Source organism: Scyliorhinus torazame, chromosome 10 (genome assembly GCF_047496885.1).
Source record: "Scyliorhinus torazame isolate Kashiwa2021f chromosome 10, sScyTor2.1, whole genome shotgun sequence".
Taxonomy (NCBI): Eukaryota; Metazoa; Chordata; class Chondrichthyes; order Carcharhiniformes; family Scyliorhinidae; genus Scyliorhinus; species Scyliorhinus torazame.
Genome location: NC_092716.1, coordinates 157,426,606 through 157,451,874, shown reverse-complemented (window position 1 = coordinate 157,451,874; position 25,269 = coordinate 157,426,606). Strand labels below are relative to the sequence as shown.

The 25,269-nt window shown below is 48.5% G+C and overlaps 1 protein-coding gene across 6 annotated transcripts in view; it reads right to left on the bottom strand.

Moving 5' to 3' along the window:
• The window catches only part of dgkza (diacylglycerol kinase, zeta a), a 663,976-nt gene that overhangs the window by 285,420 nt on the left and 353,287 nt on the right, over positions 1-25,269 (bottom strand). For all 6 annotated transcript variants that reach the window (XM_072518865.1, XM_072518866.1, XM_072518864.1 and 3 more), the window contains 3 exons: positions 22,303-22,502; positions 10,438-10,538; positions 3,382-3,461 (listed from right to left, as the gene is read on the bottom strand). In XM_072518865.1, the coding sequence (XP_072374966.1) occupies positions 3,382-3,461; positions 10,438-10,538; positions 22,303-22,502 (381 nt within the window). The remainder of the gene's footprint in view (positions 1-3,381; positions 3,462-10,437; positions 10,539-22,302; positions 22,503-25,269) is intronic.

Genomic DNA, 25,269 nt, shown 5'->3' with positions numbered 1-25,269 from the left:
GACTAATTTCCGCCCGCCAGCTGGCGGAAAAGGCATTTGGTGCCCCGCCAGCTGGCGTGGAAATGACATCTCCGGGCGGCGCATGCGCGGGAGCGTTAGCGGCCGCTCACGGCATCCCCGCGCATGCGCTGTGGAGGGAGTCTCTTCCGCCTCCGCCATGGTGGAGACCATGGCGAAGGCGGAAGGAAAAGAGTGCCTCCACGCACAGGCCCGCCCGCGGATCGGTGGGCCCTGATCGTGGGCCAGGCCACCGTGGGGCACCCCCCGGGGCCAGATCGCCCCGCGCCCCCCCCCCCCCCCCAGGACCCCGCCTGTGCCGCCTTGTCCCGCCGGTAAGGTAGGTGGTTTAATCTACGCCCCTTGCCGGCGGGACAGGCAGTCTAGCAGCGGGACTTCATGCGGGCCGGAGAATCGCGGGGGGGGGGGGGGGGGCGTGATTCCCGCCCCCGCCGAATATCCAGTGCCGGAGAATTCGGCAACCGGCGGGGACGAATTCACGCCAGCCCCCGGCGATTCTCCGACCCAGCGGGGGGGTCGGAGAATCTCGCCCCAGGTCCTTATATATCACAAAAAGCTGCAATTCTAATACCAATCCCTGGGGGGGCACCACAGCTCACCCCTCTCCAGTCTGGAAAACAAACATTCACCACTTCTCTCTGCATTCTGTCTCTTATCCAGTCATTATCATTTCTTAGATGAGCAAATTTAAAAATAACACGAGACATAAATGTAATGCATTTTCAAAGATCACATTTTTTCTTCCCCCCCCCCTCCCCGCCAAATCAAATAAATCTGAAGATTAATCAAAACTTTGGGATTGCCAGGAATGTGCCACATGAAAGATTTATTGATAAAGGTGATGGAACTACATTAATCAATTTAAATCACCATCTTTAACTTCAATGCATGTTAATAATGGAAACAAGAGACGTGCCCAGTGGATGGGGTAGTGCTATTCATCTGCATTAATATCTATGATCTTAAGGGAAATCATTCCCTGTTCGGTATAGTTTAGTTTTCTGCACTTTATAATTTCAAAGTGCTGCTCAGAGGCAGACATTTTGTGCAGGATCTCTCTCTCTCCCTCCCTCTCCTCCCCCCCCCCCCCCCCAACCCCCCCTTCTCTCCCCTACCCCTCCCTCTCTTTCCCTACCCACCCTACTCCCCCCACCCCTATCCCTCTCTCCCCCACCAGTGAAGGAGAAATGCCCTTGGATTCAATCTCCTGTTTGTCACCAGATAGGGTTGCCAATCCTCCAGTATTGGGATGGAATTTCCAGGAGGTGACGATCCATCTCCATGACAGTGCTGCGCGCAACTCAGAAAAACCATTGGGACATTAAAAAATGTTGTTTTCGTCTAAATTTTCTTTGAACATTTCTCTTTACCAGGTATAAAAATACTGAAAATGGGGGGGGGAAACTTTGTTTGGCTGACATTAAGGTAATGAGTCTTTTTGTTTTCCAGTTGGTGTTGGGTCAGTGCATCACAAGGATGGATGTGTTGGCCCGCTAATGGTTGGAGGGTGGGAGAAAGTCTTGTGACAAAATCTCCAGGAATACATTTAATCAGAGTTGGCAACACCAGGAGTGAGCAAAACATTATGTGCGGGATTCTCCGCCGGCGGGATTCTCTGTTATGCCGGTGCCCGGGGGTTCCCCAACGGCGTGGGGCTGCTCCGCAAGGGGAAACCCCATTGACCGACCGGCGTAACGGAGAATCCCACCGGCCGGCCGGGGCAGAAATGTGGCATGGTGGGGCGGAGAATCCCGCCCAATGTTTGTGGAATATTTCGACAAGGGGTCCACATTTCAGCTAAATATCTGGAAATAATTTTTTTATTTCAAGTACCAAATTCATTTTTTTTCCAATTAAGGGTCAATTTATTAATCTTTTTAAAAATAAATTTAGAGTACCCAATTCATTTTCCCAATTTTGTGACTAATCCACTTACCCTGCACATCTTTGGGTTGTGGGGGCGAAACCCGCGCAAACACAGGGGGAATGTGCAAACTCCACACAGACAGTGACCCAGAGCCGGGATCGAACCTGGGACCTCGGCGCCATGAGGCTGCAGAGCTACCCACTGCGCCACCATGCTGCATTAGGGGGGAATTTAGCGTGGCATATCCACCTACCCTGCACATCTTTGGATTTTGTAGGGGTGAGATCCACGCAGACACAGGGAGAATGTGCAAACTCCACACGGATGGTGACCCGGGGCCGAGATCAAACCTGGGTCCTCGGCGCTGTGAGCAGCAGTACTAACCACTGCGCCACCGTGCCGCCCCTATATCTGGGAACATGGCAAACCTTCTGGGCTGGGAGATTATTTGAGGTGGGAGGCAATAAACTTAAAATGGATGGAGGAAAGAATTAAACGAGTAGTTACTCTAGAGTAAATTTACAAATCTATTTTTCTTGAAAGCAAAATACAGCAGGTGCTAGAAATCTGAACTAAAAAGAAATTGTTGGAAACATTCCTTGGGTCTGGCAGCATCTGTGGAGAGAGAAACAGAGTCAATGTCGAGTCCGTGTGTCTCTTCTTCAGAGCTACTTTTCTACTTCAGTTGGAGTTTTAAGTTATGTTCTTTCCTTTGTCCCAACTGATGTCCTTTTGCCGTGGGCCATCAACAGCTAAGAACTTGTGAAATGAAATGAAATGAAAATCGCTTGTCACAGGTAGGCTTCAAATGAAGTTACTGTGAAAAGCCCCTAGTCGCCACATTCCGGCGCCTGTTCGGGGAGGCTGGTACGGGAATTGAACCGTGCTGCTGGCCTGTCTTGGTCTGCTTTTAAACCAGCGATTTAGCCCAGTGTGCTAAACCAGCCCCAGTGCAGCCAACTCTTCCCAAACCTCTGCCAATGTTGCTCTGGCTTTTGCCCATGGGGAGTGCCTAACTAACAGATGTCTCTGCAATAACTCTCTATCCCTTCAGAGAAGCAATAGACTTTTGCTCAGAGTGTCTCTGCAAACACCAGCCTGGCAGCAAGAATAGGTTTGAGGGGCTTAACAGTCTCCTCTATTACTAACTTTCCATGTAACATCACTGCGCGCTGTCAGGGTGGGCAGGAACCCACATTTTATTGTTCTGTGGTCAGACGTTTTCAGGCTTTAATGATTGGTGACAATCTTCCTATCTCTAGTTGTTCTGTATTATTTACACATACAGAGATGGTAGTTTCAACAGAATTTCTTTCTCTGTAGCATTGATGTCGATAGCAACAACAGAGGGCGAGGCAGCGCTCAAGCTTTCTGCTTGTCCGGAAGCTTCTCTTTGCATTCCAATTAAAATGAATTGCATTGACAACAAGAGCATATTTCATGCCACAGTGTGCCCTTTCTTCCTGAGAATAAAGCAACCGTCTTTTAAGACATACCTCTTGAAGCCTCTCGACGCGTGTGCGACAGATCTCCAGGTCACTGTCGCCGGGGACCACGATGATACCGAGGGGCACCGCTGTGAAGCAGAACAGGAAAGTGACAAAAACAAAAAAGTCAGCAGCAGCAAAAGTAAGACAATAACTTCCATTTTCATAGAACCTTTCGCCAACTTCAGTATACCCCAAATAGTTTACATTCAATGAAGTCCTTTTGCAATGCAGTCAGTGGTGAAATGGGACAAATGCAGCAACCAATTGATACACAGCAAGCTCCCACATACAGCATGGCAATAATGACTAGATCTTCTTTTATGTACAGCTGAGAGAGCAGACAGGGCTCCAGTTTCAGGTCTCATTGAGGAGACAATCAAGAGTACAGCATTTTCTCTTGACTGCCCTGCAGTGACAGCCTGGGGAAGGTGTTCAATTTTTAGCAGTGGGTCTTGAAGACACAACCTTCAAATTCAGGGGCACGGCATGCTAACAACTGAACCATGGCAAACACAACAGAATGACAATTACCTCAAGTTTGCATTGCTGTTTTACTTTTAAGCACTACATTATTATTGTTTAAAATGAGTCCATATGTTTAAAATCTTAATTCTGCACTTGTATTCAATAATGTTGCCAATGCAACAATGCCAGAAGGGTAGAGCATTGGCACTGCAGGCCACTGGTAGAAGAATCTGATTTTATCCAAGATGATCCACCAGCTTGTGCTAAGATGCGCAGAAGAGACCAGATACTGTACCCCACCAAGGGTTCATATACTGCATCTCACAGGGCAGGATGGTCCATATATTGCAGGTCACCAGGACAGGATGGTCCTTATACTGCACCTCACTCGGGCAGGATGGTCCATATACTGCACCTCATCAGGACAGGATGGTCCATATAATGCACCTCATCAGGACAGGATGGTTCATATACTGCACCTCACCAAAGCGGGATATGATACTGCAGGTCACCAGAGTGGGAGAGCCAATATATATCATATAATTTGTGATCTGTCTTCCCCACTGTACTGAGAAAGAAATAAAAGTTTCAATTTGTCTAATGACTCTTGGGAATCAATCAATGAATGTGATGAATCCACATCAGCACCATTATAATTTGTCAGCAGGAGCTACTAGTTCTGCTAATGTTTATTAATTCTTGCATTCTGAACCAAAGTAACCAGCAGCCTAAACTATTGAGTCAACCTACCGAGCTTTCTTACAGAAATGTTTGACTAATGTACATGTCAGCAAGAACCTGTGCCCTTTCCTTCGTATTCCCATTGCACTCATTTTAGTTGGAGGGACTGAGGTGTCAAGAAAGCTGGGCTAATGGGAGAAAATTCACCAGAGATTTCAACACCCATTTCATGACATCTGCCTTTCCATGATCGTCAGCATCCAGAGCAAAGCACGACCACTGGTTATTCTCAGGTGATTTGTGTAACATGTCTGTTGTTAACGATGGCGACTGATACTCGGGTGCAATTCTGTACACCAGGTAACACAATACTTAATTTCAATCTATTTTTCAAATTCATTCCAAGTCTGTCTGCGCTCTCCCCCTCCCCCACCCTGTGAGTATGTAGTCTGTTTTCAAGGGGACCAGCAGTCAAAGCTGAAGGGGAGTAAATTACCACTGGGTAACAACATAAACACACAGCTCCTGCTCCAATGACTCCTGAAGCTGAAAACTGTCACAGAGCAAATTTCTCAACACAAAAACATTCTGGTCTTAAACAAACAGCTCCTGTCTGCTTTCCACAAAGCTTCAGTCAGACTGGGCTGCAATGTTATTTTTAATAATTGACCCATCAGTGGCTGACCAGGTCTGCTCTGAAGCCATCAGATCAGAGTAGCTGACCAGAGTGCAACAACTTCAGGCTTATTAACTCTTGCACTGCATCAGGTCTCAAATTGAGACACAATGTGCCAGAGATTGCATGGTCTTCTCCCTCTCCTCGAGGCACCTCAGAAGGCAAAGCAGTTCAAAATGGTCAAATTTGGTCAAGATCAATAATACCGGAGTTCCATTTTAAGGTACGTAAGACTAGATCAGGCAAGTTTTACTCCCACCCTTCCTTTCCAAATTCTGTTTCAGGCTTATATTTCTGCAGGAACTGACTGTCTCGAAAGGTTGGCCTGTTTGTCAGTCTTCACATGAAAATCAAGTTAGTGTCGGTAATGGGAGGTATCAGAGGCAAGCCTTCAACTGAGCCAGATGCTAATGACTCAGGAGTAAAAAGACTCAGGGCAGCCTGCTGATTCAGGTTGACCAGCTGATTCAGGTTGACCAGCTGATTCAGGTTGACCAGCTGACTCAGGTTGACCAGCTGACTCAGGGCGGCCAGCTGACTCAGAGCCGCCAGCCATCCATCCCGAGATACTTGTGTGGTCCAATACGATGGTTACTTTTGAAAAAAACCATTGTATAAATTAAAATTAAGAAATAGTTCTGGAATCTGCATTGTGAACATCCACACTGAGAAATTAACGGGCTAGTTGCTATGTAAATATTTCACGACTGCTACACCAGAATTTTGGATTGAGTTACATGACATTTAAATGTCATCTTTAACATGTTGAAACATCCCTGGGGCATTTCACAGGATTGTAATCAGATAAACATTGCCACTGGATCAAAGAAGGAAATATTAGGGAAAGTGACCAGAAGCTCAATGAAAGTGGTAGATCTCAAGCAAATGTCTTAAAGAAGGAGAGAGTGAGGCAGAAAGGTGAAGCGGTTTGAGGAAAAAATTCCAGAGATTGGAGGGTCAAATAGCTAAACAATAGACGCAAATGGTGGGGATAGAGGAGTTGGAAGAACACAGAGATCTTAGTGGTTTAAAGAGCTGTTACAGGTTGCACAGATAGCAAGGAGTGAGAGCCCCCCAACAATTCACATGATGGAGTGACTCATTACTATTGCCAGCTCATCTATTCAGCAGGTCTATTTATTTGTGACTTTTTCTTCAACCTTGTAGTATGTGCTCCTTGGGTAAGCAGCATTGACGGAAAATTAAACTCAGCATATAGAGGAGAGCAAATTTTCGGTATGTTTAATTAAAGAATAAACAGTCCACAATTTTGAAATACATTTCTCTTTATGGTTATTAGCTCTCCATGATGCTATAAACCTGGACAATAAACGAATTGCTGCCGATAGGTTTAGAGCCAGGTTTGAATAATGATGCACATTTTGCACTCCCATAACTATATCCACACGGGGCAAAGCGAAAGAGATAATAGACCTCACCAGGATCCACACCAATAAATAATGGTGTTAATGCAACAACACTCTTCTCTACAATAGACTCTGGACATTGCTTATGAGACATTTTGTCTGTCACTAAGTGCAGGACAATAACTGCAATACAATATTTTTTAATTATTTCATGGGATATAAGAATTGCTGGCAAGTCCAGCATTTGTCGGCCATCCCTAATTGCCCTTGAGGCGCTGGTGGTGAGGTGCATTCTTGAACTGTTCGGGAGGGGGCTCCAGGATTGTGACTCAGCGACACTGAAGGAACAGCGTTATAGTTCCAAGTCAAGATGGCGTGTGACTTGCAGGTGGTGGTGTCCTATTTGTTTGCTGCTCCTTGTTCTTCTGGTTGTAGTAGCCGTGGGTTTGGAAGGTGCAGTCGAAGGAGCCTTGGTGAGTTCCTGCAGTGCATCTTGTAGATGGTACACACTGCTGCCACTGGGCGATGGTGGTGGAGGGAGTGAATGTTGAAGGTGATGGATGGGTGCTAATCGAGGGGGCTGCTTTTCCCTGAATGGTATTGAGCTTCTCGAATGTTGGAGCTACACTCATCCAGGCAATAGGGCAGCACGGTAGCACAGTGGGTAGCTCTGTCGCTTCACAGCTCCAGGATACAAGGTTCGATTCCCGGCTTGGGTCACTGTGCGGAGTCTGCACAGTCGCCCTGTGTCTGCGTGGGTTTCCTCCCACAAATCCCGAAAGATGTGCTGTTAGGTAATTTGGATATTCGGAATTCTCCCTCGGTGTACCCGAACTGGCGACGGAATGTGGTGGTGAGGGGCTTTTCACAGTAACTTCATTGCAGTGTTAATGTAAGCCTACTTGTGGCAATAAAGATTTTTTTTAAAATTAATTAAGTGAAGAATATTCCATCAAACTTCTGATTTGTACCATGGAGATGATGGATAAAATTTGAGGATTCAGGTGGTGAGTTACTCGCTGCAGAATTCCCAGCCTCTGACCTGGAGTCATCATATGGTTAGTCCAGTTCAGCTTCTAGTCCATGCTCACCCCCAGGATGTTGATGGTGGGGGAATTCAGAGATGGTAATGCCACTGAATGTCAAGTGGACATGGTCAGATTCTCTCTTGTTGGAGATGATCATTGCCTGGCATTTGTTGGTGAGAATGTTACTTGCCACTGTAGCCATCTAAAATGGCCACCTGCAAAGAACCACGGGAATTGTGGTCAACTTGGACACGAACAAGTACACAGCCTCTGTGTATTGTGCAAAGAAACCAGACCTGACCAGAACTTGCAACCATCAAATGTCAATCATCATTTCCCCCAGGGCAATAGAGTTTGAATCAAGGAGCTACAACAGTAGCTGACTAACCGGCGCCACTTCCCCTTATTTGGAAAGGCCTACGTGACTGGGACAATGATAGCTGGGACCCGCCCAGCCACCGAGGTATCTGCCCCCTAACTGGCCAGGATCAATGAGGGTGATCGAAACCCTATCGATCCATTGGAGCTAGAGATATGACTGTCCATAAGGGCGCGAAAGAGAAGAAGGATAAGAAGCCCTGCCCAATAGGGATCGGCCTCTTTTGGACCGGCCTGTGTGCGACCAATTGCAGCATATCAACGAGCCAAGTTCAAGGACCCGCGATCGCTACCTGAAGGACGGGCCCAGCCGAGACGAACCTGTAGACTTCCAACCAACTCACGTGGACACAGATAAAGGCCTCATCTCCCGCACAGAGCCGGTCACCCCGAGGTTAAGTAAACCTTAGTTATTAGGTTTAGTTTAGTGCGTAGCCGTGTGTATCATTGCATATAGAAATAAATCTTGTGTTATTAATAAACTGTCTTTAAACCAATACACTAGTTGTGTGGTCATTCGGTCAATATAAGAAACAGCTTGTGGTTCACATAGAAATAAAGAAGTCAACACTACTTATCAACCCAAGTCCAAATGTTGTCTAGATCTCATTGCGTATGGGCATGGGCATCAGTGAGGAGTTGCTAATGGTGTTGAGCACTGTGAAACCGTGGTCGGGATTCTCCGAGCCTCCACTCAGGCGCGGGGGCGGAGAATGGGGCGTCAGACCTGTGATCGGTCACCGGGGGAGGGGGGGCCTCCAGGACGGCCAGGCTCGCGCTCGGGGGCCACCGATCAGCAGGCGCGCGCGATCTGAGGGGGGTGCTATATTGTCGGGGCCAGCCCGCTGTGTGGGTCCACCATGCTGCGCGGGGCTGCCACCGCAGGCAGCCGGCGCGCGCATGCTTGGACCCGCGGCCGGAAATGCATGGCCCCGTATCTGCAGCCGGAGTCCAGAGTGATTCGCGCCCGTTTTCTCGCCGGTGTAGGGACATAGCCCTATTATCAGAGAATTACGCCCCATATGTCTACAACCCTAATCCTGAACTAATGATGGAAAGGTCATTGATGAAGCAACCGAAGATGGTTGGGCCTAAGACACTATCCTAAGGAACTCCTGCAGTGATGTTCCGGGACTGAGATGATTGACCTCCAACAACCACAGCCAATTTTATCATGATTCCATGATACCACACTTGGTCAAATGTTGCCTTGATGGCAAGGGGGAGACTCTAATATCATCTCTTGAGTTCAGAGCTCTGTGCCCATGCTTGGACCAAGGCTGTAACGAAGTCAGGAGCCAAGTGGCCCTGCCAAAGCAATGTGCCAGTGCAACCACAGGACATTGCCTGTAATATGCTGGCTATGATTCCAAACAAAGGCTGTAACATTGCTGGGAGAGTATGAGAGAGAACTCATTTGAGTCCATTAATTGTGATGTCCATTGCTTTCTGAACTGGAGGGAATAACACATTTAGAAGATTAAATGTTATATAGTGAAAAGTGGGAAGCATATTATTCAATCTTCCTCTATAGACAATTCTGACATTGTTTGCCAGCATTAGTACAAGGCAGGTTGGAATCAGTATTAAAGCTTCTTTGTACAATGAGTGGTTTTTTTTGCAAGCAAGTATTCAGAACTGCCTAACACTGCCATCTAGTGTTCACATAGCAAACTTTATCTGAAAGAGTTCTTTCCAGTGTCCCCATCATAGAACATAGAACATTACAGCGCAGTACAGGCCCTGCGGCCCTCGATGTTGCGCCAACCATTGAAACCACTCTAAAGCCCATCTACGCTATTCCCTTATCGTCCATATGTATATCCAATGACCATTTGAATGCCCTTAGTGTTGGCGAGTCCACTACACTGACAACAAAAATAAATTATCTGGTCATTGTTGGGTGTTCTGGATCACAAACTGGTCACCAACACTGGAAGTGGTGCAACACTATTTTATTTTTAGGTTAACTATATTAACATACTTGAACTGTGGGTAAATGCAATACTAGCTTTAACTGTTGACCCTTGCCTAGTCCTAACCAGGTGATGCACTCAGCACATGGTGAATGTCTGTGTTGCAGGCTGTGAGCTCTGTGCTTCGAGCTGGCTGCTACTAGAATGAGTGGGAACTCTCCTGTCCCCTGTCTTTATAGTGCGTGTGCTCTTACTGGTGATTGGCTGCGGTGTTGTGTATTCTGATTGGTCCCACTGCATGTCCATCAGTGTGTGTGTCTGGACCATGATATACTGGTGTATATTATGACCTCCTGCCTGTTTTGGGGAATCTTGCTGTGCTGAAATTGACTGCCCTATCCCCGTACATTACATCAAGGACTACACTTCAACAGCACTGTTATTGGCTGCCAAGCCTTTTGTGGCGTGGAAGGTGCTATATAAATGTGAGTTCTTTTTGGTCATTAGAGTCTCGGAGGTGGTCAGCAGTCACTGACCCACTGGCTACTTACAGGCTTCTTTCAGCTTCTCCTTGTCATAATGCAAGGCTTCATAGTCATGCATGCTGATCCGATTCACACGTATCTTCAAGCTTTCAGGTACCGTCTGCTGACTGAAACAGATAATAAATCATTTTTACAAAACAAGATCATAGAATTTATAGTGCAGAAAGAGGCCATTTGGCCGATCAGGTCCGCACCGGCCCTTATAAAGAGCACCCCACTTAAGCCCATGCCTCCATTCTATCCTCATAACCCCACCTAACATTTTTTGGACACCAAGGCCAATTTATCATGGTCAATCCACCTTACCTGCACATCTTTGGACTGTGGGAAGAAACCGGAGCACCCGGAGGAAACCCACGCAGACAAGCGGAGAAAGTGCAGACTGCACAGACCATGACCTGAGCTGGGAATCGAACTTGAGAGCCTGGAGCTGTGAAGCAACTGTGCTAACCACTGTGCTGCCCAGAGGAAAGCTTTCAGGCGGAGAGTACAATTTGAACCATACAAGTGACACCGAAAACAATGGACGAGCGCTCCACCCTCCTGTTAGCTGAATAACATCATCGGCTTGGATGATCATGGAAGTATTACGACGCTCTCTCACCATTTTAGTCCGTTTGCCAATCAGGCCTGTTCCACCTTAATCCCTTCAGGAATTAGACATATAGTCCCACTCGACAACCATTATTCAGAGAACCTGCTAGAACGTTCCCCCTTGCTTGGGTTTCTTTGCCTACTTCTCGACTCCATGCCAGAAGGTTGTGGTGTTCAAATCCCACTCCAGTGATTTGTGTACAAAGCTCAAGTCTGATACTCCAATGTAGTATGAGGGAGAGAGGGTGGACGCAAAAACCGAGGTGTTATTTTGTCAAAGAGTCAGGGTGGTTCTTCCCAGTGCCCTGGCCAATACTTGCTGAGTACCGCTAGGTTTTGTACATTTGTGCCCCACAGCCAATGAGGACACACACCCTCCACACCCACACCCCCTCCCCCCCACACACACCCTCCCCCCACACACACCCTCCACACACACACAATCACACCCTCCACACACACACAATCACACCCTCCACACACACACACACCCTCCACACACACACACACCCTCCACACACACACACACCCTCCACACACACACACACCCTCCACACACACCCTCCACACACCCTCCACACACACACACACCCTCCACACACACACACACCCCTCCACACACACACACCCCCCTCCACACACACACACCCCCCTCCACACACACACACACCCCTCCACACACACACACACCCCTCCACACACACACACACCCCTCCACACACACACACACCCCTCCACACACACACACACCCCTCCACACACACACACACCCCTCCACACACACACACACCCCTCCACACACACACACACCCCTCCACACACACACACCCCTCCACACACACACACACCCCTCCACACACACACACCCCTCCACACACACACACACACCCCTCCACACACACACACACACCCCTCCACACACACACACACACCCCTCCACACACACACACACCCCTCCACACACACGCACCCCTCCACACACACACACCCCTCCACACACACACACCCCTCCACACACACACACCCCTCCACACACACACACACCCCTCCACACACACACACCCCTCCACACACACGCACCCCTCCACACACACGCACCCCTCCACACACACGCACCCCTCCACACACACACACCCCTCCACACACACACACCCCTCCACACACACACACCCCTCCACACACACACACCCCTCCACACACACACACCCCTCCACACACACACATAGGGAGAAGACAAAGAATCCGGGCCCCCCTCACCCATTACGGTCTTTCATCCTGCCCCTTCCCCAGCTCCACCTCTCCTGTTTCATCCTTCCTCCTTTACCGCACATGAGGACTTACAGGTGGAGTAGCTGAGGGTTGACATCTCCTTTGCCCAGAATGAAGCACAAACATCACCATTGTGTCTACTGCCTCCCTCTGCATTCTTGGGCTGGTGCACTATTGCATGAACTATTGCATGATCCTGAAAATAGTATTAACATGTCTCCAATACTGTGCAATAAAAACATCGGGACTCATTTTGACTGTGTGACGGTACAAAGTTAGTGATGGTCAATCAATAGTTGGATTTATGTCTCCCAATGCAGTCAGTGGAATTACAAAGCCTGAGAAATGCAAAATGAATTGTTGTATGTTACACACAGTCGGGCAAAGTGAACAGCAGCCACCAGTTTGATTTATTACTGTGCTGTAAATCAGTGGTCCTGATAATAATAGTGTGTTTCTTGGGATAAATAGTGTAAACTCAGTCAGGAAGGTTATTGGAGATTCTACTGGCAAATCTTACACATATTTCTTTTTTTTTTTTTTATAAATGTTTTATTGAAAATTTTTTCCCAAACAACAATTTTTCCCCTCTTACAAAGCAAACGCAACAATAACAATACAGAAATTTTAAACAATACACAAGTAACAAAACCCCTTTATCTTTGACCTAAACTAAACCCCCCCTCCCCCCCCCCCCCCTCCCCCTGGGTTGCTGCTGCTGGTCATCTGTCTTCCCTCTAACGTTCCCCTAGGTAGTCGAGAAATGGCTGCCACCGCCTGGTGAACCCTTGAGCCGATCCTCTCAGGGCAAACTTTATCTGCTCCAGTTTAATGAACCCCGCCATATCATTTACCCAGGCCTCCAGTCCGGGGGGTTTCGCCTCCTTCCACATGAGTAGGATCCTGCGCCGGGCTACTAGGGACGCAAAGGCCACAACGTCGGCCTCTTTCGCCTCCTGCACTCCCGACTCTTCCGCAACTCCAAATAGAGCTAACCCCCAGCCTGGTTTGACCCGGGCCCTCACCACCCGCGAAATCACTCCCGTCACTCCCTTCCAATACCCTTCCAGTGCCGGGCATGCCCAAAACATATGTGCGTGGTTTGCCGGGCTCCCGCCACACCTCCCACATTTGTCCTCCACTCCAAAGAACCTGCTCAATCTTGCTCCCGTTATGTGTGCTCTATGTAGCACCTTAAATTGAATCAGGCTAAGCCTGGCGCATGAGGAAGAGGAATTTACCCTGCTTAGGGCATCAGCCCACATACCCTCCTCTATCTCCTCCCCTAGTTCTTCTTCCCACTTTCCTTTTAGTTCGCCCACCGACTCCTCCCCCTCTTCCCTCATCTCTCGGTAAATCTCTGACACCTTGCCCTCTCCGACCCACACCCCTGAAAGCACCCTGTCCTGTATCCCCTGTGTCGGGAGCAATGGAAATTCCCTCACCTGTTGTCTAGTAAATGCCCTCACCTGCATATATCTCAAGAAATTTCCCCGGGGCAACTTATACTTTTCCTCCAATGCTCCCAAGCTCGCAAAAGTCCCATCTATAAATAAATCTCCCACCCTCCTAATTCCCAACTGGAACCAGCTCTGAAATCCTCCATCCATTCTTCCTGGGGCGAACCTATGGTTGTTCCTGATTGGGGACCCCACCAGGGCTCCCCGCACCCCTCTCTGTCGCCTCCACTGTCCCCAGATATTCAATGTTGCCGCCACCACCGGGTTCGTGGTAAACTTTTTAGGTGAGATCGGTAGCGGCGCCGTCACCAGCGCCTCTAAACTCGTCCCTTTACAGGACTTTCTCTCCAGTCTTTCCCACGCCGCTCCCTCACCCTCCATCATCCATTTACGTATCATTGCCACATTGGCGGCCCAATAGTAATCGCCCAAGTTCGGTAGTGCCAATCCTCCTCTGTCCCTACTACGCTGAAGGAACCCCCTCCTTACTCTCGGAACTTTCCCTGCCCACACGAAGCTCGTGATGCTCCTGTCTATTTTATTAAAAAAGGTCTTAGTGATTAGTATAGGGAGACATTGAAATACAAATAAGAACCTCGGGAGGACCATCATCTTAATTGCTTGCACCCTGCCCGCCAGCGATAGAGGCTGCATGTCCCACCTCTTGAAGTCCTCCTCCATTTGTTCTACCAACCGTGTCAGATTAAGTCTGTGCAAGGTTCCCCAGCTCCTAGCGATCTGAATCCCCAGGTATCGGAAGTTTCTTTCCACTTTCCTTAGAGGCAAGCCTTCTATCTCTCTACTCTGGTCCCCTGGATGTATCACAAATAATTCACTCTTCCCCATGTTTAGCCTATACCCCGAGAAATCCCCGAACCCCCTCAAAATTCGCATAACCTCTATCATTCCCCCCGCTGGGTCCGACACGTATAACAATAGGTCATCCGCATATAACGAGACTCGGTGTTCTTCTCCCCCTCTAATCACCCCTCTCCATTTCCTGGAGTCTCTCAACGCCATGGCCAGAGGTTCAATTGCCAACGCGAACAACAATGGAGACAGCGGGCATCCCTGTCTTGTTCCCCTATATAGTCGGAAATACTCCGATCTATGTCGACCTGTAACTACGCTTGCCGGTGGAGCCCCATAAAGAAGTCTAACCCAGCTAATAAACCCGTTCCCAAACCCAAACCTCCTTAACACTTCCCATAAATACTCCCACTCCACCCTATCAAATGCCTTCTCTGCGTCCATTGCCGCCACTATCTCTGCCTCCCCCTCCACTGGGGGCATCATTATCACCCCTAATAGTCGTCGCACGTTAACATTCAGTTGTCTCCCTTTTACGAACCCTGTCTGGTCTTCGTGCACCACCCCCGGGACACAGTCCTCTATCCTCGATGCCAGTACCTTTGCCAACAATTTGGCGTCCACGTTCAACAATGAAATGGGTCTATAGGACCCGCACTGCAACGGATCTTTATCCCTCTTCAAAATTAACGATATCGTCGCCTCCGACATCGTCGGGGGTAGAGTCCCCCCTTTCCTGGCCTCATTGAACGTCCTCACCATCAACGGGGCCAACAAGTCCACATATTTTCTGTAATACTCCACCGGGAACCCGTCTGGTCCTGGGGCCTTCCCTGCTTGCATGCTTCCCAGTCCCTTAATAACCTCGTCCACCCCAATCGGTGCCCCCAGGCCTACCACCCCCCGCTCCTCCACTTTCGGGAACCTCAATTGGTCCAGGAACTGCCGCATCCCCTCCTCTCCCTCTGGGGGTTGAGACCTATACAGTTCCTCATAGAAGGTCTTGAACACCTCATTTATCTTTCCTGCCCTTCGCACGGTGTCTCCCCTTTCGTCTCTAATTCCTCCTATTTCCCTCGCTGCTGCCCTCTTTCGCAATTGATGAGCCAACAGGCGACTCGCCTTTTCCCCATATTCATACCTCCTCCCCTGTGCCTTCCTCCACAGTACCTCCGCCTTTCTGGTGGTCAGAAGGTCAAATTCCGTCTGGAGTCGTCTCCTCTCCCTGTACAATTCCTCCTCCGGGGTCTCTGTAAATTCCCTATCCACCCTTAAAATCTCCCCCAGTAATCTTTCCCTTTCCTTGGCCTCTGTTTTCCTTTTGTGGGCCCCAATGGAGATCAGCTCTCCTCTGACCACCGCTTTTAGTGCTTCCCATACCACTCCCACAGGGACCTCGCCGTCGTCATTGACCTCCAGGTATCTCTCAATACACCCCCGCACTCTTGCACACACTCCCTCATCCGCCATCAGTCCCACATCTAATCGCCAGAGTGTTCTCTGCTCCCTTTCCTCTCCTAATTCCAGGTCCACCCAATGTGGGGCATGATCCGAAACCGCTATGGCTGAGTACTCAGCTTCTTCCACCCTAGAGATCAACGACCTTCCCAAAACAAAAAAATCTATCCGGGAGTACACTTTATGGACATGGGAGAAGAAGGAATACTCCCTAGCCCTAGGTCTAAGAAATCGCCATGGATCCACTCCCCCCATTTGGTCCATAAACCCCTTAAGTACCTTGGCCGCTGCCGGCCTTCTTCCGGTCCTTGAGCTGGATCTATCTAGCCCCGGGTCCAGCACCGTATTAAAGTCCCCTCCTAAAATCAAGTTTCCTACCTCCAGGTCCGGTATACGCCCCAGCATCCGTCTCATAAATCCCGCATCGTCCCAGTTTGGGGCATACACGTTAACCAACACGACCTCCATTCCCTCCAGCCTGCCACTCACCATTACATATCTACCTCCGCTATCTGCTACGATGTTCTTTGCTTCAAATGCGACCTGTTTCCCCACCAAAATGGCCACCCCTCTATTCTTTGCGTCCAGTCCTGAGTGGAACACCTGTCCCACCCATCCTTTCCTTAGCCTAACTTGGTCCGCCACCTTTAGGTGCGTCTCTTGGAGCATAACCACGTCTGCCCTTAGTCCTTTCAAATGCGCGAGCACTCGGGCCCTTTTTATCGGTCCGTTCAGGCCTCTCACGTTCCACGTGATCAGCCTCACTAGGGGGCTACCTGCCCCCCTCCCGTGTCGACTAGCCATTACCTTCTCTAGGCCAGTCCCATATCCCGCCTCCACGCTCCCGCTCGCTCCCCCAGCGTCGCACACCATCCCCGCCCACCCACTCTTTAGCCATTTCCTTTTGGATTTCCGCAGCAGCAACCCAGTTGTCCCCCCCCCCCCTTCTCCCTCCCTCCTCCCCTCCCCGCTAGATCTCTTTCTAGCTTGATTGCTCCCCCCATATTACTTCCGTAAGTCAGCTGACTTCAACTGACCCCGGCTACTCCTGCTCACTCCTCGACCCCCCCCATGTGGGGAACTCCCATCCGCCTTGCGCCTGTCTTCCCGCCTTATTCTTTCTGGTGCGGGAACATCCCTTTACCTGACCCGCCTCTTATGGCGCAGCTCCCTTTCCCCTCCCCCTCCCCTTCCCCATTCTCCAACTATGTCCCGTCTTTCCCCCCTCACCGGCGCCCACATTTCCCCAATGTCTCCCCCTTCCCTGTTTACTTCTCAATTAACTTCCACCGAAACATTAACAATAACATTTCCTGCAGCATCAGTCCCTCAGTTCCGATCCAATTTCTCTTCTTTGATGAAGGTCCATGCTTCCTCCGCCGTCTCGAAATAATGGTGTCTCTCCTGATACGTGACCCATAGTCTTGCCGGCTGCAGCATCCCGAACTTCACCTTCCTTTTATGCAACACCTCTTTGGCTCGGTTGAAGCTCGCCCTCCTTCTCGCCACCTCCGCACTCCAATCCTGGTATACCCGTACCACTGCATTCTCCCATCTGCTACTCCGCACCTTTTTAGCCCATCTCAGGACCTCTTCTCTATCCTTAAGGCGGTAAAATCGCACGATTATCGCCCTGGGTGGTTCTCCCGCTTTTGGTCTTCTCGCCGGAATCCGATTTGCCCACTCCACCTCCAAGGGGCCCGTAGGGGCCTCAGCACCCATCAGTGAGCTCAGCATCGTACTTGCGTACGCTCCACAGTCCACTCCTTCCACACCCTCAGGGAGACCCAGTATCCGAAGGTTCTTCCTTCGCGCTCCATTTTCTAGGGCTTCGATCCTTTCAGTACACTTTTTATGAAGTGCCTCGTGCGTCTGTGTCTTAACCGCCAGGCCCAGGATCTCGTCCTCAATATCTGTCACCTTCTGCTCCACCACACGGAGCTCTGTCTCCTGGGTCTTTAATGTCTCCTTGAGCCCCTCAATTGCCTGTAGTAACGGGGTCAGCACCTCCCTCTTCAGCAGCTCCACGCACCGTCTCACAATTTCATGCTCAGGCCCCCATGTCGCCTGCGCTTTCTCCGCCGCCATCTTGTACTTCTCTCTTTCTGACCCTTTGGTCGACGATTCCTCGCGCTGCAGCCGCCGCCGCCGGTTTTTTCCTCCTTCGTTTGGGGGGGACTCCCTTCTCACACGCCCCACACCGGGTTGCGTCGTCGAAAAATTCCCCGTTGATGCTCTTAAAAGAGCCCGAAGGTCCGTCGGAGCTTGAGCCGCCGAAGCGTGCGGCTAGCTAGGCATCACCGCAACCGGAAGTCCCTTCAGTGGCCTTGATGAGGTCTTTTCACAGTTGTTCCCTCTGCTGCTAGAATTCACCTTTGATACAGGCCCTCAGGTCAGCTTGCAGCTTTAAGCTTGCCCTTCCCCCGCCTGCATGCTGGAAGAGGCCCTGTTTATCCTGTAGTTGCAGCCAAATCTTTCACTGTTTCTGCGTGTGTCTGGCAACCAAGAGACATACCCTTCCTGGGGGACACTGTCGGGGGAATATTGCCGCCTTCTTCCCACACCGGGAAATGTCAAACAAATGCCGTGGGGGCCCTGTAAAAGAGCCCAAAAGTCCGTTCCAAGCAGGAGCTGCCGAATATGCGACCTAGCTCTGCATAGCCGCACCCGGAAGTCCATCTTACACATATTTCATTGTGCACTGAATCAATATCAGGAACAAGTATACAGAGACCTTCTCACTGGGGCTAACCTGCAGAATTTGAGTTATAATCGCCCGCTACTCCCTTGATGCCTTGTACAAGTGGCTGTCGACTTAAAGAAAGAATTTTACCAGGAGTAATTACTCACATATAGAATCTGATCATCCTTTCTCTTTCAGTTTGCTTTTCTTAAAAATAGTCAGATTTCAGCTGTAATGACAAGATCATTAGGGAACTAACTGGTTGGGAGGAGTAACTGAGCTGGAAGGCTTGTACAGTAACGTCATTAAGGAACAATAAATCTGCTGATTAAAATTGCAATGCTCAACTGAGCCTGGGGTCTGAAATTTGAATGTTAATTCTGAACTCTCACACTCTTTAATACCATTATGCTGCGAACCAACTTCACAACAGTAACTCATATTGATATAATGTCTTTAATGCAATCAGATGTTCTGGGGCACTTCACAAGAGCATTATAAAACAAGGTATAAAACCGGGCCACTTGAGGTGACATTGGGTCAGGTGACCAAATGTTTAGTGAAAGAGGTCAGTTTTATCTAGTGTCATAAAGGAAGAAAACAATGTGTACGGCAGGAGAGGTTTAGGAGTGAATTCCCGAGTTTTGGCCCCAGGCAGCTGGCAGCATGCCCAGCAATGATGGAGCAATTAAATTGGGAATGCACAAAATACAACTTAATGCAGTACTCTCTCCTTCCATTTCCTTCCAACCGAGAAGCCATTTTACGCTACATCTTGTGGCAAGTGAGAGAAATGGGGTCACCATTTCCCACTGCCTTAGGAAGGCAGACAGCATTATCAGAGACCCCTCCCACCCAGGCATTGCCTTCTTCCAGACCCTTCCATCATGCAGAAGGTACTCTGAAGACCCGCACATCTAGACACAGAAACAGTTTCTTCCCCATAGCTACAAGACTCCTCAACGGCAGCCGTCGGACTAATCTGATCCCTGTAAGAACACTATTCACGACGCTCTATGCTGCTCTTGCTCATGTATTTGCTTTGTTTGGCCCCTTGTTCCACACTGTAGCCAATCACTGTTTGTCGATGTACCATTTGTCAATGTTCTCTGTTGATTATTCTTTTTGTCTACTAAAGGTAGACAAGTCTCCTAGCCCTGATGGCATGCATCCCAGAGTGCTAAAAGAGATGGCTAGGGAAATTGCAAATGGACTAGTGATAATTTACCAAAATTCACTAGACTCTGGGGTGGTCCCGGCGGATTGGAAATTAACAAACGTGACACCACTGTTTAAAAAAGGAGCACAGTAAGAAGTCTTACAACACCAGGTTAAAGTCCAACAGGTTTGTTTCAAACACTAGCTTTCGGAGCACTGCTCCTTCCTCAGTTGAATGATGAGGTATGTTCCAGAAACATATATATATATATATATATAGACAAACAGCAAACTACCCAGCCTTCAAAGCCAGCCTTCGCATTCAAAGCATTGTCTTGCATCTTTGAATTTATCTATATATATATTTCTGGAACATACCTCTTCATTCACCCGAGGAAGGAGCAGTGCTCCGAAAGCTAGTGTTTGAAACAAACCTGTTGGACTTTAACCTGGTGTTGTAAGACTTCTTACTGTGCTCACCCGAGTCCAAGGCCGGCATCTCCACATTATAAAAAAGGAGGTAGGCAAAAAGCGGGTAATTATAGGCCAGTGAGCTTAACTTAGGTAGTAGGGAAGATGCTGGAATCTATCATCAAGGAAGAAATAGCGAGGCATCTGGGTGGAAATTGTCCCATTGGGCAGACGCAGCATGGGTTCATAAAGGGCAGGTCGTGCCTAACTAATTTAGTGGAATTTTTTGAGGACATTAACAGTGCGGTAGATAACGGGGAGCCAATGGATGTGGTATATCTGGATTTCCAGAAAGCCTTTGACAAGGTGCCACATAAAAGGTTGTTGCATAAGATAAAGATGCATGGCATTTAGGGGAAAGTAGTAGCATGGATAGAGGATTGGTTAATTAATAGAAAGCAAAGAGTGGGGATTAATGGGTGTTTTTCTGGTTGGCAATCAGTAGCTAGTGGTGTCCCTCAGGGATCAGTGTTGGACCCACAATTGTTCACAATTTACATATATGATTTGGAGTTGGGGATCAAGGGCAATGTCCAAGTTTGCAGATGACACTAAGATGAGTTGTAAAGCAAAAAGTGCAGAGGATACTGGAAGTCTGCAGAGGGATTTGGATAGGCTAAGTGAATGGGCTAGGGTCTGGCAGATGGAATACAATGCTGACAAATGTGAGGTGATCCATTTTGGTAGAAATAACAGCAAAAGGGATTATTATTTAAATGATAAAATATTAAAACATGCTGCTGAGCAGAGAGACCTGGGTGTGCTAGTGCATGAGTCGCAAAAAGTTGGTTTTCAGGTGCAACAGGTGATTAAGAATGCAAATGGAATTTTGTCCTTCATTGCTAGAGGGATGGAGTTTAAGACTAGGGAGGTTCTGCTGCAATTGTATAAGGTGTTAGTGAGGCCACACCTGGAGTATTATGTTCAGTTTTGGTATCCTTACTTGAGAAAGGACGTAGTGGCACTGGAGGGTGTGCAGAGGAGATTCACTAGGTTAATCCCAGAGCTGAAGAGGTTGGATTACGAGGAGAGTAGACTGGGACTGTACTCGTTGGAATTTAGAAGGATGAGGGGGGATCTTATAGAAACATATAAGATTATGAAGGGAATAGATAGGATAGATGCGGGCAGGTTGTTTCCACTGGTGGGTGAAAGCAGAACTAGGGGGCATAGCCTCAAAATAAGGGGAAGTAGATTTAGGACTGAGTTTAGGAGGAACTTTTTCACCCAAAGGGTTGTGAATCTATGGAATTCCTTTCCCAGTGAAGCAGTAGAGGCTCCTTCATTAAATGTTTTTAAGATAAAGATAGATAGTTTTTTGAAGAATAAAGGGATTAAGGGTTATGGTGTTCGGGCCGGAAAGTGGAGCTGAGTCCACAAAAGTTCAGCCATGATCTCATTGAATGGTGGAGCAGGCTCGAGGGGCCAGATGGCCTACTCCTGCTCCTAGTTCTTATGTACGTACTGTGTATGTTCCCTCGGCCGCAAAAAATACTTTTCACTGTGCTTTGGTACATGTACTTCGGTACATGTGACAATAAATCAAATCAAAATCAAATCAAATCAAACCAGTCTACGGCCGCTGTTGAGCATGATGTTACCTAGGATGAACTTGTCACAAAATGGCTACTCCCACAATGCCTCACTCTGCATTTTCAATCGGAGGGCTTTTATTCTAGTACCAGGAAAAGACACGTCGCTCTGACAAGCCTCCCTCCCTTTGCCATGGAATAACCTTTCCTCTGTATTCTAACACTCAATTCCCTCTGCTAGCAATGTTCATCTAATTGACTCATTGAAAGCGTCGCACACAAAAATAAGAGGGGGTCAGGAAATGAGGAAATTTGGAAACTAGCTTCGCTCTTTTAAAAAAATGTAACATCATGTGACTATTCCAGTGAATCCCTTTCCCCTTTAGGTTTAACAGAAGTTCCTAAATTGTCATGATGGGTTTGCAATGATACTCACTCATTGAGCAGTGGAATGGATGTCCTCCTCTTGGTCTTCTGGACCATGTTTGCCTGATTCCGCAATGAAATGTGAATAACAGAGGGTGCGAGCTTACACGGCTCCCCATCCACCTGCATCGGAATCGACTTGTACGTTGTTAGTGTCACTTCACGGCACTGGTTGAGCCGTTCCCCATGTCCCCCAACTTGCAGAGCAGCCTGGTTCACAATACAGATGGAGAGAAAGTCAATTCAACAAAAGTATCAAGTGTTGATGAGAAGGGGAGAGTTAAAGGAACACCCTCAGCATCCGCTTACATTTCTTCAACAGGTGCGGTAGTCACTTTAAGGACCTCCACTACAGGTTGCCAGAGCAGCCTCCATCGTGAAACAGAAAAGTGGCCCTGCAACTGGAAATGAATTTACAGTACAGTGAGGGCGAGGTCACTCAGAAATCTGAACAGGAAACGAGAATTGTGTCATTTGAGGAAATCAGACCAGATAATATCTGAAAAATCTTGTGTCAAATGTCAAGTGTGGAATAATATTTGAACACGGGACTTCTGGTGGCAATATGTAGGGGAACAGTCGCACAAGAGGTGGCTCCCACCAGAGAACTTTGTTTAAGCCTTTTCGCCGGATTTTTGGAGGAGGTTTTAGCTCAAGTTTGTTTTTATCGATGGGTTATGTATCTGCATCAAGGGGATGCCCAATAGATACCGGATTAGGCAGTCGAAAAAGAACGAACAAGCATTGAATTTGGAAGCTTCGAGAGCCTTGTCTGGAAAGAAAATGGCGGAGGCTGCTGTGGACGCACGGTCCACTCCACTAACTGTTCAGATCTTAGAGGTGGAGTTACAGAAACTACGTCGAGAGGTCTCGGTGGACCATGTAAAAGCGATTGAGGCGGTGATATCCTCGATTCGAGCAGCCTTGGTTAAAGTGGACAAGGTGATGAAGGTACATGGTGTGGAGCTGAATGAGGTGGGGGAGCTGTCTAGGCAGTGTGATCAAATCACCTCCCTGGAAAGGGAGTTGGCACACGTTGCAGCCGATAACAAAATATTATGGACCAAGATGGACAACTTGGAAAATCGGTCTTGTAGACAGAAATTGAGTGGTTGGGTTGCTGGAGGGCCCGAGCTCGACAAAATTAATGTCAAAGCTGTTTTGGAAGATGGTGGGGGAGGGGCAAATGGCAAGCTGCCCAAAGCTGGATCGTGGCCACAGGTCGCTGAGGCAGAAGCCCCGTGCAGGGGAACCACCGCGTGCGATCGTGCGCTTCCACAACTTTCAGGACAAAGGAAGAGTGTTAGGGTGGGCAAAGGATGACCATGATTGCAGATGGGAGGACCAGGCGGTGGGAATTTATCAAGATGTTGGAGCGGAGCTGGCCAAGAGGTGTGCTGCATTTAATAAGGCCCAAGGCTGCGTCGTATCGCAGTAAGGTTCGATTTGCCGTGGTTTAAACCGCATGCCACCATGTGACTTACAAAAACAGAGACTGTTATTTTGAGACTCCAGAGGAGGCTGAAGCATTCATGGAGAGACATGGTTGGATGAGGTTTCTATGGAGGTGGGTGGGTGATTTCTGGTACTTGATGGGGTGTTTATTGGATGGTTGTGAAGTTTTTTTCTTAATGGGGAATTTTATTGTGGGAGTTGGAGGGATGGGTATTGATTCTTGTTCATGTTTCTTTCTGTGATTTTCATCCTCTCTCTCTGCTTAGGAGATAACAAAGCTGGTTTTGGGCAGGGGGCTTGTTAGTATTTGGGAATTTTGATGTACAGCACTCGGGGGTGGGTGCAATCGGCTAGCTAAGATGGTTAGTTAACAGGAGCAAAGGGATGAGGATAGCTGCAGCTCATACGGTGGTAGGCTTATAAGTATGAGTTATGGGGTTTTGTTTTTGTGTTGAATGGGGTTGGGGGTGGGGGGGAAAGCAGGAAGGGGAGAGGCTTTGGTTGCCTGATCGATGCTGGCTAGGCTGCTTTGGGAGTGGTGTTAGTGGAGGGTTGGATGGGTTTGTTTTCTGCTGTTGGTTGTTCTTTGTTCGGTTGTTTTGGGGCTTTGGTGACCATCTTGGGTAGGCCTGGTGTCAGCTCTCCTTCAGAGATTGCTAGATTGCTTCACAGGATGAGAATGGCTGACCCTGGTACGGGAGGGGGTAGATGACCCCTCTCCCCATCCAGTTGGTCACATAGAACACGAGGGCCCGGTAAAGACATCCAAGGTATTTGTGCACCTCAGGGGTTTGAAGGCCGATGTGGTGCTGTTGTAGGATACCATGTGGGTTAAAGATCAGTTAAGGTTGCAGAAGGTTGGGTGGGGCAGGAGTTTCATTCAGGTTTTTACAGTGGGGCTTGGGAGGCACCGATTTTGATTAGTAAGAAGGTAGCTTTGTCGGCGGCTAAGTTTTTGACGATCTGAATGGGAGATATGTTATGGTGAGCAGGTTGTTGGTGGGTGCCACGGTGGTGCTGATCAATGTATATGCCCCAAACTGGGATGACAGCGTTTTTAAAAATAAACTTGCATTACCCAATTATATTTTTTCCAAGGGGCATATTTAGTATGGCCAATCCACCTACCCTGCACATCTTTTGGGGTCGTGGGGGTAGAACCCACGCAGGCACGGGGAGAATGTGCAAACTCCACGCAGAGAGTGACCCGAGGCTGGGATCGAACCCGGATCCTCAACGCTGTGAGGCAGCAGTGCGAACCCCACTGCCCTATCGCACGCTGTGGGAAGACACAGTTTTTATCAACAAGTTGCTTTCATTGATTCCTGATTGGGGCTCGCAATCCGTGTATAGGATCCTTGATTGGTTAAGTCTAGGCCTAAGGCTGTAAAGGCTTTCAGGGGTGGCAAAGGTACTTCTGGCCTTCATGCTGCAGATGGGGGGGGAGCAGACCCGTGGAGATCTTTACATCCAGATGAGAAGGGCTTTTCCTTCTTCTCTCAGGTATATCAGGTATATTCTA